Consider the following 20,612-nt stretch of genomic DNA (forward strand, 5'->3'; position numbering starts at 1 on the left):
TTTATTCACACATGTGGGTGCTCTAATGTTCACAAAGGAGTATAATGCAAATTTCCCCCATAAACACTGATACTTTTGTCTAATCAATATTTGAAGCACCTTATACAGAGTTCTGTACAGCAGTGTGTGTGTATGTGTTGGGGGGATGCATAGGAAGAATGTTAAAAGGATAAAAGATGAAACTCCAGTCTGGAAATAAGAGCAATAAGTACCCAAGGTGTACCCTTTATTTATACATTTCTGTCTGTCTGTCCTCAGGCCATGGTACATCACCAGTTCAGTGTTAACTGAATTTTAATCCAACATATGAAGTAACTGTCCTCTCCCTTCTCATAGCTCCCTCCTCCTATCCCACTCCTTCTTACCCTGTGTGACCTGGTGAGCCCTGAAAGAGCCTGTGCATATCTCCACCACAACATATTAAAATCCTCTCTCCAAGTGTACTATAAAGCAGTTTGAAAGAAGAGGCCATGTTTCTGTCATTTTTTAATTTTCAAAGCCTAGCATGCTATCCTGGTACATAATATGCAATAAATTTGGGGGACAAATGTCCTTCTCTGTTCTAAAACACATCTGAGGTTCCACCTAATGATTTCAATGATCAAATATGTCAATATATCATTTTAGGATTTTAATTAGCAGAAAGGAATCTCCAGATTGAAAATATTTTAGGTTCCTTTTTTAAAACACCAAAGTTTTTTTGACTAGTGGGAATACAGGTAATTGCTAATTTTTTTCTTTTTATAAAATATTAGGTAGATTTCTATGATAAATGTGCTTATGCAATACAAGAACAAATGGGAACTGTTCATTTACAAAAATAACTTGTTGTTTAAATTGCAAATTAAAACATTCCCAGGGTAATGAACTGGGTTTCTATGATTTCTGAACTGGTAAGGGTGTGTGGGGCTTCCCAGGTGACTCAGTGGTAAAGAATCCGCCTGCAATGCAGGAGATGCAGCTTTGATCCTTGGGTCAGAAAGATCCCCTGGAGAAGGAAATGGGAAACCACTCCAGTTTTCTTGCCTAAAAAATCCCACGGACAGAGGAGCCTGGTGGGCGAGAGTTCATGGAGTTGCAAAAAGACTGGGACACAAGTTAGCAACTAAACAACAATGGGTGTGTGACAAGTGGATACAAGAAAGGTAGGATTTGAGATAAGCTGGTTATAACACAACACAATTTCAGAATGTTACTTTTGATCAATCAATACTTATTTGCTGCCTACTATGTGCAGTGTTCTGTTTCAGACACTAGGGAAGTAGAGTCAGCATACAAAAACCAAAAATAAGATATCTAAAAAAACAAAATAACAACAAATAACTCAAAAATGAAGAAACCCTGAGCTACTCTTGGATCTGATAATAGGATTCTCCCTAGAGAAGTGAGGTTCAGTGCTTTTTTCACAGCTTAAGTTCTGGTGTCCATCAGAACTCACCAGATGTCCTGTATAACCAAGGTTCAACTCAGCGGAATGTGAGGAGAAACCTTAAAAAGTGGCAGTGATTGTTACCTTTAGAGCAGACCCACTTTCTGCAGGTGTGGTTCGCATCAGAGCCAGAGAGTCTCCACGGACGGGCACAGTGTTCTCATTTAATTCAGCACTAGGAAGAGAAAGGTATGTTCACATCATGGAGGACTGACAGAGGTGACACAGGGGTCACAAGCAGCCTCCTCAGGAAGAAGAAAAACGAACTCTTCAATTAGAAATTAGTCGTGCTTTTCAACACACAAACTATCAAAAAGAGATATCAAGAAAACAATCCCATTTAAAATTGCACTAATAATAATAAAATATCTAGGAATAAATACCTAATCAAGGAGGTAAAAGACCCTTATTTTGAAACCTATATTCTGAAAACTGATGAAAGAATCTGAAGATGATGCAAAGAAATGGAAAGATATCCCATGTTCATGTCTTAGAAGAATATTGGCAAATGTCCACACTATCCAAAGCTATGTACAGATTTAATGCAATTCCTATCAAAATGCCTATCAGGCCTTTTCACAGAACTAGGACAAGTAATCCTAAAATATAGATGGAAATACTGTTGTTGTTGTTCAGTTGCTCAGTGTGACTCTTTGCGACCCCATGGCCTGTAGCACTATGCCAGTCTTCCCTGTCCTTCACCATCTCTCTGAGTTTGCTCAAACTAAGGTCCATCAAGTCAGTGATGCCATCCAACCATCTCGTCCTCTTTCATCCCCTTCTCCTCCTGCCTTCAATCTTTCTCAGAATCAGGGTCTTTTCTAATGAGTCAGTTCTCATCAGGTGACTTCAGCTTCAGCATCAGTCTTTCCAATGAATATTCAGGACTGATCTCTTTTAGGATGGACTGATTAGATCTCCTTGCAGTCCTAGGGACTCTCAAGAGTCTTCTCGAACACCACAGTTCAAAAGCATCAATTCTTCGGCACTCAGCTTTCTTTATGGTCCAACTCTCACATCCACACATGACTACTGGAAAAACCATAGCTTTGAGTATACAGAACTTGTCAGTAAAGTAATATCTCTGCTTTTTAATATGCTGTCTACATTGGTCATAGCTTTTCTTCCAAGAAGCAAGCATCTTTTAATTTTATGGCTGCAGTCACCATCTGCAGTGATTTTGGAGCCCAAGAAAATAAAGTCTGACACTGTTTCCACTGTTTCCCCATATACCTGCCATGAAGTGATGGGACTTCATGTGATCTTAGCTTTTTGAATGTTGAGTTTTAAGCCAGCTTTTTCACTCTCCTCTTTCACTTTCATCAAGACGCTCTTTTAGTTCCTTTTCGTTTTCTGCCATTAAAAAAGGTGGTATCGTCTGCATATCTGAGGTTATTGGTATTTCTCCCAGTAATCTTGATTCCAGTTTCTGCTTCATTCAGTCTGGCATTAGGCATGATGCACTCTGCATATAAGTTAAATAAGCAGGGTGACAATAAACAGCCTTGACGTACTCCTTTCCCAATTTGAAATCAGTCCATTGTTTCATGTCTGGTTCTGCTGCTTCTTGATCTGTATACAGGTTTCTTAGGAGGTAGGTAAGATGGTCTGGTATTCCCATCTCTTTAAGAATTTTCCACAGTTTGTTGTGATCCACACAGTCAAAGGCTTTAGCATAGTCAATGAAGCAGAAGTAGATGTTTTTCTGAAATTCTTTTGCTTTTTATATGATCCAATGGGTACTGGCATTGGATCTGGTTCCTCTGCCTTTTCTAAATTCAGCTTGAATATCTGGAAATTCTTGGTTCAGGACTGTTGAAGCCTAGCTTGGAGAATTTTGAGCATTACTTTGCAAGAATGTGAAATTAGTGCAACTGTGTGGTAGTTTGAACATTCTCTGGCATTGCCTTTGGGATTGGAATGAAACCTGACCTTTTCCAGTCCTGTGGCCACTGCTGAGTTTTCCAAATCTGCTGGCATATTGAGTGCAGCACTTATACAGCATTATCTTCTAGGATTTGAAATAGATCAGCTGGAATTCCATCACCTCCACTAGCTTTGTTCACAGTCATGTTTCCTAACGTCCACTTGACTTTGCACTCCAGGATGTCTGGCTCTAGGTGAGTGATCATACCATTGTGTTTATCTGGGTCATTAAGATCTTTTTTGTATAGTTCTTCTGTATATTCTTATCACCTCTTCTTAGTATCTTCTGCTTCTGTTATGCCCATACCGTTTCTGTCCTTTATTGTACCCATCTTTGCATAAAATGTTCCCTTGGTATCTATAATTTTCTTGAAGAGATCTCTACTCTTTTCCATTCTATTGTTTTCCTCTATTTTTTTTGCATTGATCACTGATGAAGGCTTTCTTATCTCTCCTTGCTGTTCTTTGGAACTCTGCATTCAAATGGGTTTATCTTTCATTTTCTCCTTTGCCTTTTGCTTCTCTTCTTTTCTTAGCTATTTGTAAGGCCTCCTCATACTACCTTTTTGCATTTCTTCTTCTTGGGGATAGTTTTGATGACTGCCTTCTGTACAATCTTACGAACCTCCATCCATAGTTCATCAGGCACTCTGTCAGATCTAATCCCTTTAATCTATCTGTCTCTTCCACAGTATAATCATAAGGGATTTGATTTAGGTCATACCTGCATGGTCTAGTGGTTTTCCCTACTTTCTTCAATTTAAGTCTGAATTTTCCGATAAGGATTTCATGATCTGAGCCACAGTCAGCTCCCAGTCTTGTTTTTGCTGACTGTATAGTGCTTCTCCATCTTCAGCTGCAAAGAATATGATCAATCTGATTTCAGTATCGACCATCTGGTGATGTCCATGTGTACAGGCATCTCTTGTGATGTTGGAAGAGAGTGTTTGCTATGACCAGTGTGTTCACTTTGCAAAACTGTTTGTCTTTACCCTGCTTCATTTTGTACTCCATGGCCAAACTTGCCTGTTACTCCAGGAATCTCTTGACTTCCTACTTTTGCATTCCATTCCCCTATGATCAAAAGGACATCTTTTTTTGGTTTTAGTTCTAGAAGCTCTTGTACGTCTTCACAGAACTGTTCAACTTCAGCTTCTTTGGCATTAGTGGTTGGGGCATAAAATTTATATGGAAATTTATATGAAGGACTCCAAATCGCCAAAGTAATCAAGAAAAAAAGAATACAGCTAGAGGAATCACACTCCCTGACTTCAAGCTATACCATAAAGCTACAGTAATCAAAATAGTATAGTATTGGCATAAAAACAGACACATAGATCAATGGAACAGAATAGAGAGCCCAGAAATAAAGCCATGCACTTTTGGTCAATTAAGCCAAAATAAAGGAAGCAAGAACATACAGTAGGGAAGAGACAGTCTTTTCAATAACAACAGCTGGAAACCTGGACAGCTGCATGTAAAAATGAAATTAGAACATCTCATGCCATATACAAAAATAAACCCAAAACAGATTAAAAAAATAAAGGTAAGACCAGAAACCATAAAACTAGTAGAAAATACAAGCAGAATGCTCTTTGACATAAAATATACCAATATTTTTTTTGGATCTGTCTCAAAGCAAAGGAAACAAAAGCAACAATATAAACAATGAGATATAATTAAACTTAAAAGCTTTTGTAGTGCAAAGGAAACCACTGACAAAATGAAGATAACAGAATGAAAAAAATATCTACAAATGATATGACCAATATGGGGTTAATACTCAAAACACATAAATGGTTCAAACATCTCAATATTTAATAAAAATAAATAAACCAATTAAAAGTGAGTGGTGGGGGGGGGGGAGTGGGCATAGGATGTGACAGACATTTTTCCAAATAAGATATATACAAATAGACAACAGGTACATGAAAAGATGCTCAACATCACTGCTCATTAGGGAAATGCAAATCAAAACCACAATGAGACGTCACCACACACCTGTCAGCATGGCTATCACCAAAAAGAACATAAAGAACAAACGCTGACAGGGATGTGGAATTCCCTGTTGGTGGAAATTCCCTGTTGGTGGGAATGGAAGTTGTTGCAGCCACTATGGAAAACAGTATGGCAGCTCCTCAAAAAAACCAAAATGGAACTACTACATGATCCAGCAATTCTGAGGGAATTCTGAAGGAAAAAAACACTAATTTAACAAGATATGTGCCCCCCCTAGTGTTTATAGCAGGGTTATTTACAATAACTAAGATATAGAAGGGACCTAAGTGTTCATCAAGATGAATGGATAAAGAAAATGTGGTGTGTATATATGTAATGGAATATTACTCAGCTATAAAAAGAATGAAAATTTGCAACAACATGGATGCACCTAGAGGGTATTACATTTAGTGAAATAAGTCAGACAGAGAAAGACTAATACTGTATTTTATCACTTACATGTGAAATCTAAAAAAATAAACAAATGAATATATAAGTGAAGTAAGTCAGAAACAAATTTGCAGATATAGAGAACTAGAGGTTACCAGTGAAATGAGCTAAGTGAGGAGGGGGTGGATAGTGCTAGGAAATCAATAAGCAGAAACTACTATGTATAAAAGACGCTTACTCTTTGGAAGGAAAGTTATGACCAACCTAGACAGCATATTAAAAAGCAGAGACACTACTTTGCCAACAAAGGTCCATCTAGTCAAGGCTATGGTTTTTCCAGTAGTCATGTATAGATGTGAGAGTTGGGCTATAAAGAAAGCTGAGTGCCAAAGAATTGATGCTTTTGAACTGCAGTGCTGGAGAAGACTCTTGAGAGTCCCTTGGACTGCAAGGAGATCCAACCAGTCCATCCTAAAGGAGATCAGTCCTGGGTATTCACTGGAAGGACTGATGTTGAAGCTGAAACTCCAATACTTTGGCCACCTGATGGGAAGAGCTGACTCATTTGAAAAGACCCTGATGCTGGGAAAGGTTGAAGGCAGGAGGAGAAAGAGACAACAAAGGATGAGATCGTTGGATGGCACCACTGACTCAATGGACATGAGTTTGGGTAAACTCTGGGAGTTGGTGATGGACAGGAGGCCTGGTGTGCTGTGGTCCATGGGGTTGCAGATTTGGACATGACTGAGCAACTGAACTATGTATAAAATACATAAGTTACAAGAATATAAATATAACCAATAATTTATAATAAATGTAAAAATAGAATATAATCCATAAAAATATTTAATCATTACATTGTACACCTAAAACAAATATAATATTGTAAATCAATGAATAAGAATCCTGAGGCCAAACCAAAAAAATAAAAAAAGAGAGAGATTAGTCCTATGTAGTTTAGACTGCTACAAAACACAGAAAGCAGGTGAAAAAATTCTTACGACATATGTGTATATGGAAGAACATGTACAATGTTAATTTGTAACAAGCATTTGTCCTTTAGTAAAAGAATGAATATACTGTGGCAGTTAAAATGAAGAAACCGTGGGCTTCTCTGGTGGTCCAGTGGTTAGGAATCTGCCTTGAAATGTAGGGAACACCAGTTTGATCCCTGATCCAGGAAGATCCCACATGCCACAGAGCAACAAAGCCCATGTGCCACAACCATTGAGCCTATGTTCTAGAGTCTGAGAGTCACAACTACTGAGCCCATGCTCTACAACAAAAAAAGCCAATGTAGTGAGAAGTCTGTGCACCACAACTAGAGAGTAGCCCCCACTCACTGCAATTAGAGAGAGCCCAGGTGCAGCAATGAAGACCCCCAACAAGACCAAAAATAAATAAATAAATCTTCCAATGTCGGTGGGAACGTAAACTGATACAGCCACTACAGAAGACAGTATCAGTTCAGTTCAGTTCAGTCGCTCAGTCGTGTCTGACTCTTTGCGACCCCATGAATCGCAGCGCGCCAGGCCTCCCTGTCCATCACCAACTCCCGGAGTTCACCCAGACTCACGTCCATTGAGTCAGTGATGCCATCCAGCCATCTGATCCTCTGTCGTCCCCTTTTCCTCCTGCCCCCAATCCCTCCCAGCATCAGAGTCTTTTCCAATGAGTCAACTCTTCGCATGAGGTGGCCAAAGTACTGGAGTTTCAGCTTTAGCATCATTCCTTCCAAAGAAATCCCAGGGCTGATCTCCTTCAGAATGGACCGGTTGGATCTCCTTGCAGTCCAAGGGACTCTCAAGAGTCTTCTCCAACACCACAGTTCAAAAGCATGAATTTTTCAGCACTCAGCTTTCTTCACGGTCCAACTCTCACATCCATACATGACCACAGGAAAAATCATAGCCTTGACTAGACGGACCTTTGTTGGCAAAGTAATGTCTCTGCTTTTGAATATGCTATCAAGGTTGGTCATAACTTTCCTTCCAAGGAGTAAGTGTCTTTTAATTTCATGGCTGCAGTCACCATCTGCAGTGATTTTGGAGCCCAAAAAAATAAAGTCTGACACTGTTTCCACTGTTTCCCATCTATTTCCCATGAAGTGATGGAGAGTGTTTAAAAAACTAGGAATAAAACTACCATATGACCCAGCAATACCACTTCTAGGCATATACCTGAGGAAATCAAAATTCAAAAAGACATGTGTACCCCCAATGTTCACTGCAGCACTATTTACAATAGCAGGACACGGAAGCAACCCAGATGTCCATCAATAGATGAATGGATAAAGAAGCTGTGGTACGTAAATACAATGGAATAGTACTCAGCCATAAAAAGGAACACATCTGAGTCCATTCTAATCAGGTGGATGGACCTAGAGCCTATTACACAGAGTGAAGTAAGTCAGAAAGAGAAAAACAAATATCGTATATTAATGCATATATATGGAATCTAGAAAGATGGTACCAATGAACCTATTGGCAGGGCAGCAATAGAGATGTAGACATGGATAACAGACTTATGGACATGAGTGGCAGGGAGGAAGACGAGTATGAGACAAATGGAGACAATAGCATGGAACCATATACACTATCATATAAAATAGACAGCCAATGGAAATTTGCTGTATGACTCAGGGAACTCAAACCAGGGCTCTGTAACAACCTAGAGGGGTAGGGGAGGTGGGAGCGAGGGTCAAGAGGGAGGAGACATATGTACATCTATGGCTAATTTATGTTGATGTATGGCAGAAACCAAAGCAATATTATAAAGCAATTATCCTTCAATAAAAAATAAATACAATTTTTAAAAAAGAATATAAAAAAACATGATAATTTTTTTAAAATTCAGATATATCAAAACAAAAACCACTGAACTGTACACTGTAAATGGGTGACCTGCATTGCATAGTATTTGAATTGTATCTTAATAAAGCTGTTACTACAAAAACAAATGATCTGAACAGAAATTTCTCCAAAGCAGAAAAAATGCTCAATATCATTATTTTTTTTTAATTGGAGGATAATTGCTTTACGATGTTGTATTGGTTTCTGCCGTACAATAACATCATTACTCTTAAGGTAAATGAAAATTAAAATCACAAAGGGTTTTGTGGTTCATACTCACTGGGATGGGTATAATTTTTAAAATGGAGAATAATAAACACTGGCGAGGATACTGAGAAACAGAAATGATCATACACTGCGGATGGGACTGGAAAATGCCACAGCTGCCTTGGAAGATAGTTTGGCAGGTCTTCAGTAAGCTAAAAATAGTTACCACATGATTGAGCAACAACCCTCCTGGGCACATATTAAAGAAAACTAAAAGCAAGTCTACAAATTTTTTGTATGTAAATGTTCAAGAACCACCTTATTCAAAATAGCCACAAAGTAGAAATAACAAGGGCTTCCCAGGTGGCTCAGTGGTAAAGAATTCACCTGCCAGTGCAGGAGAGGCAGCTTCCATCCCTGGGTCGGGAAGATCCCCTGGAGAAGGAAACGGCAACCCACTCCAGTATTCTACCCTGGGAAATCCCATGCACAGAGGAGCCCAGCAAGGTACAGTCCATGGGGTTGCAAAAAGACTTGGACATGACTTAGTGATTAAACAACAAACAACGGAAATATCCATCGACACATGGATAAACAAAATATGGCATATCTACACAATCGACTATTATTCAGCTATGAAGTACCAAAACATGCTACAAGGGTACACCTTGAAAACATTATGCTAAATGAAAAAAGTCAGACATATTTGTACATATTTGTACAATTCCAGTTACATGAACCATCCAAAGCAGGAAAATCGAGTACAGGCAGAAAGCAGATGGGTGGTAGCCAGGTGCTGGATGAGGAAGTAGAGTGACTCATACGGGGAGAATGCTTCTTTTAGGTATGATGACAGTATTATGGAATTAATAGTGGTAAGGGTTGCACAACTCTGTCAAAGTACTAAAAACACTAAATTGCACACCTATAAAGTATAAATGCACGGGAACAATAACTTTATAAAAAAGATAAAAGAAAAATGATCTAAATCTACTATAGCAGAATAGGAAAATGTGACAAAGCCTGACAGCTGGTGCACAAATATGTATTATGCAATCTCTAAAGCTTTCTGTATGCCTGAAATATTACCTTTTAGAAAAGGGGTACAGCAATTTTTAAAAAGTCTAGTATGGCAAGGAGAAGAAAAAGAGTAACTGGAAAGGAAAAGACCCAGAAACAGATCCAAGTATATATAAAAGTATATAAGAACATGAATATTCTTTAAAGCAGGGGTCCCCAACCTCTGGGATCTAATGCCTGATGATCTGAGGCAGAACTGATGTAATAATAATAGAAATAAAGTGAACAATAAATGTAATGTGCTTGAATCATCCCGAAACCATCCCCCCTACCCCTGATTCATGGAAAAATTGTCTTCCATGGAACCAGTCCCTGGAACCAAAAAGGTTGGGGATTTCTGCTTTAAAGGATCCATCTCAAATGCTGGAAGGAAAATAGATGATCAAAACACCAACAGCCATGAAGAAAAATAAGTCTGGAAGTTGGATATTCTAACATCTTTCTAGCTTTGGTGAAATTTCTGATAAACAACTGGGTAGTTACATCTTCATTATTCCCCTCTTTGCAAAAAGTTCATGATGAGTTTATGATGAGGTTCCTCTTAAAGGCTTCAGTAATAACAGTAGTATTAAAAATGTTGTGGGCAAGGGACTTCCCTGGTGGTCCAGTGGTAAAGAGTCCACCTTGCAAGGAAGGGGACTCAGGTTTGATCACTGATTAGGGAACTAAGACCCCACATGCCACAGGGCAACTGAACCCATGTGCTGCAACTACTGAAGCCCACGGACCGCAACTATTGAGTCCATGTGCTGCACTGAAAGACCCCGCCTAACAAGACAAAGATCCCTCATGCTGCAACTAAGACCCGATGCAGCAAACTAAATAAATAAATAACTTTTAAATGATGTGGGAAAATTGATTCATTAGAATTAATTAAAAGGTTAAGCTGGAATCCCAGTTGTACCCTGATCACCAGTGAGTAAGTTTGCTGAGTACTAACTGTAAAGTCCTCTATACAAAGCATGCACTTAAGTGTTATGTTGATAACAGCACCTGGAACTGAACAGCATTAATCAGAATATTCACTCAACAATGTTTAGCACTAACTAAGCACACAACACTGGATACACGGAGATGAACGAAACAAACTGGCATAGAGCAGGGGGCAGAAATTTAGTAAGATAAATAAATGGTGTAATAGTCAACAAGAAAAGACAGGCAGAAAGAACTCAGAGGGGGCTGTAAAGACACCTGCATGCATCACATGAGAGCCTGCAGAAACAAAGTTTATAGAAACAACCCACTGTGTTGACAGGATGGTACCAAGACAACCGCCACACCTGAGAGATATTGCACATACTCCTCACCAGGTACCTTACAACATTAAAAGTATCTTCAAAGGTTTCAATCAGCTGAAGAAGAAAGAGAATGAAAAAAGACTAATTAGGAGTATCTTCAAATGATCTACAAGTAGGGCTTAAGAAGCTATGTATTAATGGATAGAAGAGTGAGTCAAACTATCTTTCAAATAGATATTCTGAAACCATGTAGTCACAGACTTGAAAAGAGGGAAAAAAAAAGTACCCCCCAAAGAAAGGTAAGAGGAAAAGAGTATCAGTATCCATCTCCCCAACACTCTACCTGTCTGTGGAAGCATCCTGAACACTGGCATTTTTATGACTTAATACGCGATCTTCTCTTGTAACCTAAGAAAAGGAAATCACAAAAATTAAATCTCTATCGATGATACTAAAGTAAGAAGAAATTTATATTCCTTTGTAGTAAAAATAGAAATACCAGTTTGCTTCTGTTCTAGAAAGGGGTAATCACACCTCATCCATGGAAATATCAGTTAACTGCACCCAGTGCAGTCCTATTCACACCTGAACTCATACACCAAGTGCCCATTTCAATACATAGCTATGCAAATCCATACACTTTACTAGACAGCTCTCCGTGATTTAAGACACCACCTGTATGTTGGTCAATATACACAGAATCCAAAAAGATTCAGTGCCAGAATTTTTCAAATTTATCAAAAGAAGAAATAGATGTTAAGCTATGTATCTGGCTTTTTATTTTTCCCTGAATATTTCAGAAGAGAATTCTAAAAAAATCTTCCTGAAGAAGTCAGTTTTTCCCTTAATTTTATTGAGGTATCATTTACATATAGCAAAATGCCACACATTTTAAATGTATGATGATGAATTCTGAAAAATATACAGGGGTACCTAATCAACACTACAATCAACATACATAACATGTCTCCTGCCCCTAAATGTTCCCTTGAGGTTTCCAATGCAATCCCATCAAAAACCCATACACGTAGCCAGCCGTGATCTGTACTGGTTTCTTTTGGCCTGCAGGCTTTTGTTGCTGCGTGCAGGGTTTCTCTAGCTGCTGACCATGGGCTACTCTTCGCTGCACTGCATGGACTTCTCATTGTGGTGGCTTCTCTTGTGGAGCACAGGCTCTAGGTATGTGGGCTTCATTAGCTGCAGCACTATAGCTTCATATAGATGGGTTTGTAACACCTGTCTTCTGTGCTGCCCTCTTTAGAGAGGCATGATGTTTTTGAGGTTCACCCCTGGTGTTGCATGCATCAACACATTCCTTTTTATGTACTGAGTAGCTTTCCACTTTACAGATATAGCCCGTTTATCTGTTTCCTTGCTGATGGACATCTGGATCGCTTCTAGTTTTTACCTGTTACAAACAAAGATGCCAGAAGCATTCATGTACCAATATCTGTATGAACCTATGTTTTCAGTTCTCTTGGATAAATACCTAGGAGTGGGACTGCTGGGTCATACGAAAAGCATATGCTTAATATATTACCAAATTCTCTTCTAAAGTACCTGTAATATTTTATGTTCTTAGCAGCCATGTGCATTGCAGGCAGTCCATTATTGCCCACACAGGGACGGTCAGTTGTTAACTTTAGCTATGAAGTATGAGGCTAGCTGTACATTATTTGCATAGGCACCCTTTATTAAGCTGAAGTTCCACTCTATTCCTATTTTGTTGTGAACATTTATCATGATCAGGTCTTAAATTCTGTGGAATGTCTTTTCCATATAAATGGAGACAATTTTCCTTAATTTTTAATATGTTGAACTATACTGGTTTTTGAATGATAAACCACCTTTTCCCCCAAGATAAAGTCTTGGCCATGGTTACTACCCTGCTTATTAATTGTTGAGTAAGATCTGCTTCTATTTTGTTTAGGACTTTCGGTCTGTAGCAGCTTTTTTCTGTACAATCTCTCTCTGGCTTTGTTATCGGGGTAAAACCAGACTTGTAAGTGAGCTGGGACATGCTCCCTGCTCTTCTATTTCCTGCAAGAGCTTATGAAGAATTGTTATTATTTCTTCCTTAAGTGTTCAATAATCTTGACAGTGAAGGCCCTGGTAGGATGATTTTAAACTATAAAATAAAATCGCTTTCATTTAGAGCTATTGAAGTTATTTCTCTCTCGTTTGAGTCAAGATAGACTCAGAAATACAACTGAAACATCAGGTGACGACAGCTGCCACCACCTCTGCTGCCACAAGAGGCAGTGTCAGCATCGGGATCAACATTTGCTAAACACTCACTATGTGCCTGCCAGGAGTCACTCCATGGCCTTCGTATTTATTATTTTATTTCATCCTTACAATCCACCTTAGGGTATGTATTACCATTACCCCCTTTTAAACATAATTTAACTGAGGCTCAGAGAAATAAACTAATGTGCCAAGTCACAAAGCTAGTAGGTGGTAGATAAGAAACAGGATTCAAACTCCAGCTGTCTAATTCCAGAGCCTGTACTGACCTATTTCATAATTATTTTTATATGTAAACATTATGTTTTATGTTTACATCTGGGTGAAAGGTACAGAAAGCACACAAGCAACATTCCTCAAGTTCTTCCAGTTCTCTTCAAGGCCTGTGCCTGGGACAGGATGGGTGAAGAGCCTCTTCTCAACAAGGTACTGGGAAATCCTTGTTGACAACAGGATGCAGTAAGACAGGCTTCTGCGCTATTTCAGCACAGAGGGTAAATCTGACAGGTGGGCGGGCCAAGGAAAAGCCAATTTTGAGAGCATGGATGCCATTAACTTCTTGGGGGCTGGTCTCTACACACTGCGTCCTTCACAAGATGTCACAACCCACTCTTCGTCTTGCAACCATCACTCAGTTGCTAATAACACGACTAATAACTTTGCTGAATGAGCTATTTAGCTAATAATTTTGCTGAATTGGGATAGATGGGTGGGAGGAAAAGTGAACTGATAAAGACCTAAAATCACTCTAGGGTTTCCAGCTACAAAAGTGACGAAAGATTAGGGACTCACTTCTATAGGAATTTGACTTTTAAAAAACTTTATTCTTCTTACTTCATGACTGCCCCATCTTAATCTACTCTGACTAGAATTTAGAGATGGAAAGGCATTTGCTACCTTGAGTATGTTTCCTGGTTTTACCCTCTCTGGCCTGCTCACTCATGTCCACCATCTGTGTGTGTTCTTTGTTCCATAGGGTCTCCTTCCACTTCAGTGGGACCCTAGTGAAGGCAGCTTACCTTCTGCACTGCTTCTACTTGAGCCTTCAAAATATTACTCTTCAAGTCAGGAGGAACTCTCCTGGTATTCAGCCCTGGGCTGTCGATGGCATTATTCAGACATTTCTCGGTTAACTTCACCACTTCCTCCTGGATATTAAAAACACACTGTAAGCAACTCTGAGAGGATTCAACTAAATGGAAACAGAAAAGGACTGATGAAAGTTCCTATTCAGACAACCAGGGAGTCATGTGTTTCAGGCAGCCATCTTATTCCAGGAGGAGTCACCTCTTACTTGAGGTTTTGAACTAAGATCAGTAATCACAAATAAGGTAGGGATCCCTGAAAATCATCCAGCCAACTTTTGTCTTTAAGTTGTCTTTAAGCCAACTGAATAACTAACAATACCACCCTGGAAAAATGCCTGAATTAAACCACACATGAAGAATGTGTGCCATCTGCTGTAATTAATTTCAACTGGATTTTAGGTCAGGCCCTACACAGGCTGATCCCTAGTGCTGTTACTGAGTAGATGACTGTGCTTGAGACTTAAGTTATTTGGCCACAAAGAGGCCACTCTCAGGTAAAAACTTACTAAAATGATAAAATAAAGCACAAGTCCACTGAATGAAGATCATAATTAAAACAACATAAATTACTATGAAAAGAAATGGGAGAAAATAATAATTTTAATTATCTACACTACAGCCGATATTTTACCTAATTAAAAATAAATGACAATCAATAATAAAAATCACCATCACCATCATCCTTACTATGTGCTGTGCTAAGTCGCTTCAGTCACATCCAATTCCTTGAGATCCTGTGAGGAGGATCCTCCAGAGCCTGCCAGGCTCCTCTCTCCGTGGGATTTCCCACGTAAGAATACCGGAGTGGGTTGTCATTTCCTCTTGCAAGGGATCTTCCCAACCCAGGGACTGAACCTGTGTCTCCTGCATCTCCTGCACTGGCAGGCAGGTTCTTTACCACTAGTCACACCTGAGAAGCCCTGTCCTTACTATGGTTACCATTTAACACTGGTCTAAATAACAAACTCATTCTAAACATTTCTTAGCCTCAGATATAGCTTTTGTTCTGTAAAACTGGCCATCTACCAACATACAGGATTATACATTGCACCACTTGTTCAGATTTGAAAAAATTTAACTATGTGCTTATTCTAATCTGGTTTTTCTTAGTGTGGTCTCCACATACCTGCCTCTGGGTGGGATCCCCAAATCTGAATGTTTAACAAGCTTTCCCATGTGACTCTGATATATATAAAAGTTTGAGAATCACTAGTTTGTACTAGACTGTATCTTCCAAGTCTACAGAATGGTTCCCAGTAATTGAAAGAAGACCCTATATCCTTTTTCAGTCATGACTAGTTCACACCATATGACCCAGCAACACCACTTCTGGGTACACATCCAAAGGAAATAAATTCATGATCCCAAATAGGTATTTGCACCCCCATGTTCACTGCAGCATTATGCACAGCAGCCAAGACATGGAAACAACCTAAATGTCCATCAACAGATGAAAGGATACAGAAGATGTAAAATGCACAGACACACACACATAAATATACATACACAATGAAATATTGTTCCACCTTTAAAAAGAAGGAAATCCTGCCATTTTCAACAACACAGACAAAGCTAGAAGGAATTATGCTAAGTGAACTAAGTCAGATAGAGAAAACAAATACTTCATGGTATTACTTAAATGTGGACTCTTAAAAAAAATCCAACTCAGAGAGTAGAATGGTTGCCAGAGACTAGTGGGTGGAGAAATAGGGGGAGGCTGGTAAAAGTTATCTGATCCTGAGGACCCAATGTATAGGATGGTGACTAAAGTTAATTACACTGTTTTTTGTACTTGAAATGTGCTGAGAGTAGATCTCAAGCGTTCTCACAAAAAAACAAACAAAAAGAAAACTAACTAAAGTGAGGTGCTGCTGCTGCTGCTAAGTCGCTTCAGTCGTGTCCGACTCTGTGCGACCCCACAGATGGCAGCCCACCAGGCTCCCCCGTCCCTGGGATTCTCCAGGCAAGAACACTGGAGTGGGTTGCCATTTCCTTCTCCAATGCATGAAAGTGAAAAGTGAAAGTGAAGTCGCTCAGTTGTGTCCGAAAGTGAGGTGAGGATGTGTTAACTATCAATCTGACTGTAGGAATCATTTCACAATGTATACTTCTATCAATTTATTAAATGGCACATTTTAAATGTATTTAAATTTTGTCAATTATACCTCAATAAGGGGCCAGGAATGTTAGGTCCACACATTAAAGTTTATTGGAAGTGGTCAAACAGGAGACGGCAAGAGTGAACACTGACATTTTAGGAATCAGTGAACTAAAATGGACCTGAATGGGTGAATTTAATTCAGATGACCACTACTTGCCTACTACTGTGGGCAAGAATCCCTTAGAAGAAATGGAGTAGCCTTTATAGTCAACAAGAGTCCAAAATGCAGTACTTGGGTGCAATTTCAAAAATGACAGAATGATCTGTATTCATTTCCAAGGCAAACCATTCAGTATCACAGTAATCCAAGTCTATGCCCCAACCACAAATGCCAAAAAAGCTGAAGTTGATAGGTTCTATGTAGACCTAGAAGACCTTCTAGAACTAACACCAAAAAAAGATGTCCTTTTCATCACAGGGGAATGAAATGCAAAAGTAGGAAGTCAAGAGATACCTGGACTAACAGGCAAGTTTGGCTGTGGAGTACAAAATGAAGCAGGGCAAAGGCTAACAGAGTTTTGCCAAGAGAATGCACTGGTCATAGCAAATGCCCTCTTCTAACAACACAAAAGATGACTTTACAAATGGATATCACTAGATAGTCAATACCAAAATCAGATTGATTATATTCTTTGCAGCCATAGATGGAGAAGCTCTATACAGGCAGCAAAAAATAAGACCAGGAGCCGACTGTGGCTCAGATCATGAACTCCTTATTGCAAAATTCAGACTTATTGAAGAAAGTAGGGAAAACCACTAAACCTAAATCAAATCTCTTATGATGATACAGTGGAAGTGACAAATAGATGCAAGGGACTGTATCTGACAGAGTGCTTGAAGAACTATGGATGGAGGTTTGTTACATGGTACAGGAGGTGGTGATCAAAACCATCCCCAAGAAAAAGAAATGCAAAAAGGCAAAATAATTGTCTGAGGAGACCTAAAAATAGCTGAGAAAAGAAGAGAAGCAAAAGGCAAAGGAGAAAAGGAAATATATATCTATCTGAATGTAGAATTCCAAAGAATAGCAAGGAGAGCTAAGAAAGCCTTCCTCAATGATCAATGGAAAGAAATACAGGAAAACAATACAATGGGAAAGACTAGAGATATCTTCAAGAAAATTAGAGACAGCAAGGGAACATTTCATGCAAAGATGGGCACAGAAAGACAGAAACACCATGGACATAACAGAAGCAGAAGATATTAAGAAAAGGTGACAAGAATACACAGAACTATACAAAAAAGATCTTAATGATCCAGATAACCATGATGGTGTGATCACTCACCTAGAGCCAGACATCCTGGAGTGCAAAGTCAAGTGGACCTTAGGAAGCATCACTAAAAACAAAGCTAGTGGAGGTGATGGAATTCCAGCTGATCTATTTCAAATCCTAAAAGATGATGCTATGAAAGTGTTGCACTCAACATGCCAGCAAATTTGAAAAACTCAGCAGTGGTCACAGGACTGGAAAAGGTCAGGTTTCATTCCAATCCCAAAGAAAGGCAATGCCAAAGAATGTTCACCCTATTGCACAACTGCACTCATTTCACATGCTAGCAAAGTAACGCTGAAAATTTTCCAAGTTAAGTTTCAATAGTATGTGAACCAAGAACTTTCAGATTTCAAGCTGGATTTAGGAAAGGAAGAGGAACCAGAGATCAAATTGCCAACATCCGTTGGATCACAGAAATAGCAAGAGAATTCCAGAAAAAAATCTGGAACATGAAACATTCTGCTTCACTGACTATGCTAAAGCCTTTGACTGTGTAGATCACAACAAACAGTGGAAAACTGTTAAGGAGATGGGAATACAAGACCACTTAACCTGCCTCCTGAGAAATTTGTATGCAGGTCAAGAAGCAACAGTTAGAACCAGACATGAAACAACAGACTGTTTCCAAATTGGGCAACAAGTACAAGAAGGCTGTATATTGTCACCCTGCTTATTTAACTTAACACGCAGAGTATATCCTGTGAAATGCTGGGCTGTATGACTCACAAGCTGGAATCAAGACTGCTGGGAGAAATATTAATAACCTTAGATATGCAGATGACACCACCCTTATGGCAGACAGCGAAGAGGAACTAAAGGGCCTCTTGATGCAAGTCGAAGAGGAGAGTGAAAAAGCTGGCTTAAAATTCAACATTCAGAAAACTAAGATCATGGCATCAGGTCCCATCACTTCTTGGCAAATAGATGGTGAAACAATGGAAACAGTGAAAGACTATTTTCTTATGCTCCAAAATCCTTGCAGACGGTGACTGCAGTCATGAAACTAAAAGACGCATGTTCCTTGGAAGAAAAGCTATGACCAACATAGATAGCATATTAAAACAGAGACATTACTGTACCAACAAAGTTCCGTATACTCAAACTATGGTTTTTCTAGTAGTCATGTATGGATGTGAGAGTTGGACCATAAAGAAAGCTGAGCGCTGAAGAATTGATGCTTTGAACTTTGGTATTGGAGAAGACTCTTCAGAGTCCCTTGGATTGCAAGGAGATATAACCAGTCAATCCTAAAGGAAATCAGTCCTGAATATTCATTGGAAGGACTGATGCTGAAGCTGAAGCTCCAATACTTTGGTCACCTGATGAGAAGAACTGACTCATTAGAAAAGACCCTGATGCTGAGAAAGACTGATGGCAGGAGAAGAAGGGATGACAGGATGAGACGGTTGGATGGCATCACCTACGCAATGGACAGGAGTTTGAGCAAGCTCTGGGAGTTGGTGGTGGACAGGGAAGACTGGTGTGCTACAGTCCATGGGGTCGCAAACAACTGGACATGACTGATGAAAGCAGGAAAAATAGCATAGCGTAGCTAGTTCAATCACTCAGTTGTGTCTGACTCTTTGTGACCCTATGGACTGTATACTGCCAGGATCCTCTGTCCAAGAGGATTCCTCCCTTCCTCCTCCAAGGGATCTTCCCATCCCAAATATCAAACCCAGGTCTCCCACATTCTAGGAGGATTCTTTACTGTCTGAGCCACCAGGGAAGCCCACAGAGGACAAAAGATGAGATGGTTGGATGGCATCACCGACTCAATGGACATGAGTCTGAGCAAGCTCTGGGAGATGGTGAAGGACAGGAAAGCCTGGCATGCTGTAGTCCATGGGGTTGCAGAGTTGGATATGACTGAGCGACTGAACAATAAGAATGGCTAGTTCAAATGCATTGAAATTTTCTTTTCAGAGAGAATTTCATTGCAGATTTTGTATTATTTGCTCAACATTTATATTTGCATGTCACAGCATCTCAAAGCAACCTGCCACAGACCTAGGCAGGTATTTCTCTTCCTGCCTATATTAAAAATCAAGGATTCAATGCACACATCACAAAAGTACCTGTGACTGTTACCATCTTTCTGAAGGCAATTTTGCAAAAGTACCAAAGGCTTTAAAATTATTTCTGAAATTTAACTTAACACTTCTGTCATGCCGAGTGGTTTTTGAAGGATCTTAGCTCCCGGATCAGGGATTGAACATGGGCACTCAGCAGTGAAAGAACTGAATACTAACCACTGGACCACCAGGGAATTCCTGAACCTAACACTTCTACTTCCTAGGAAAATAATCAAAGATAATGCAGGATATTTATTTATAAGACTGTTTATCACAACACTGATTATGACAGTGAAAATTAGTGAAATGTCTAATAGGAGACTGAGTAAACACAACGTTGACCTATGCATGCCATTTAACTATTAATGATAATGTGTTATTGAAATAAAGAGATTACAATTGATTAGCTACAGAACAATATTATTGCATTTTTAATTAAAAATATTTATCACATATCAATGGCTGGAAGTACGTATCTTTAAAATGTTAACTGTAGTTATCTCTTAGGACTGGGATAATGGAAGTTTTATAATTTCTTGCTTTTTAAAATCTACATTTTGTGGGGAATTCCCTGGCAGTCCAGTGGTTAGCACTCAGCACTTTCAGCCAGGGCTCAGATTCAATCTTTGACTGGGGAACTAAGATCC

The 20,612-nt window shown here is 39.3% G+C and overlaps 1 protein-coding gene across 3 annotated transcripts in view; it reads right to left on the bottom strand.

Annotated features, from left to right (window-relative positions):
* The window catches only part of EPB41L5 (erythrocyte membrane protein band 4.1 like 5), a 167,408-nt gene that overhangs the window by 14,703 nt on the left and 132,093 nt on the right, over positions 1–20,612 (bottom strand). For all 3 annotated transcript variants that reach the window (XM_070389247.1, XM_070389240.1, XM_070389237.1), the window contains exons 19-21: positions 14,387–14,515; positions 11,464–11,528; positions 1,514–1,604 (exon numbers count right to left, since the gene is read on the bottom strand). In XM_070389247.1, coding sequence (XP_070245348.1) covers positions 1,514–1,604; positions 11,464–11,528; positions 14,387–14,515 — 285 coding nt within the window. The remainder of the gene's footprint in view (positions 1–1,513; positions 1,605–11,463; positions 11,529–14,386; positions 14,516–20,612) is intronic.

The sequence above is a fragment of the Bos mutus genome, chromosome 2 (assembly GCF_027580195.1).
Source record: "Bos mutus isolate GX-2022 chromosome 2, NWIPB_WYAK_1.1, whole genome shotgun sequence".
Taxonomy (NCBI): domain Eukaryota; kingdom Metazoa; phylum Chordata; class Mammalia; order Artiodactyla; family Bovidae; genus Bos; species Bos mutus.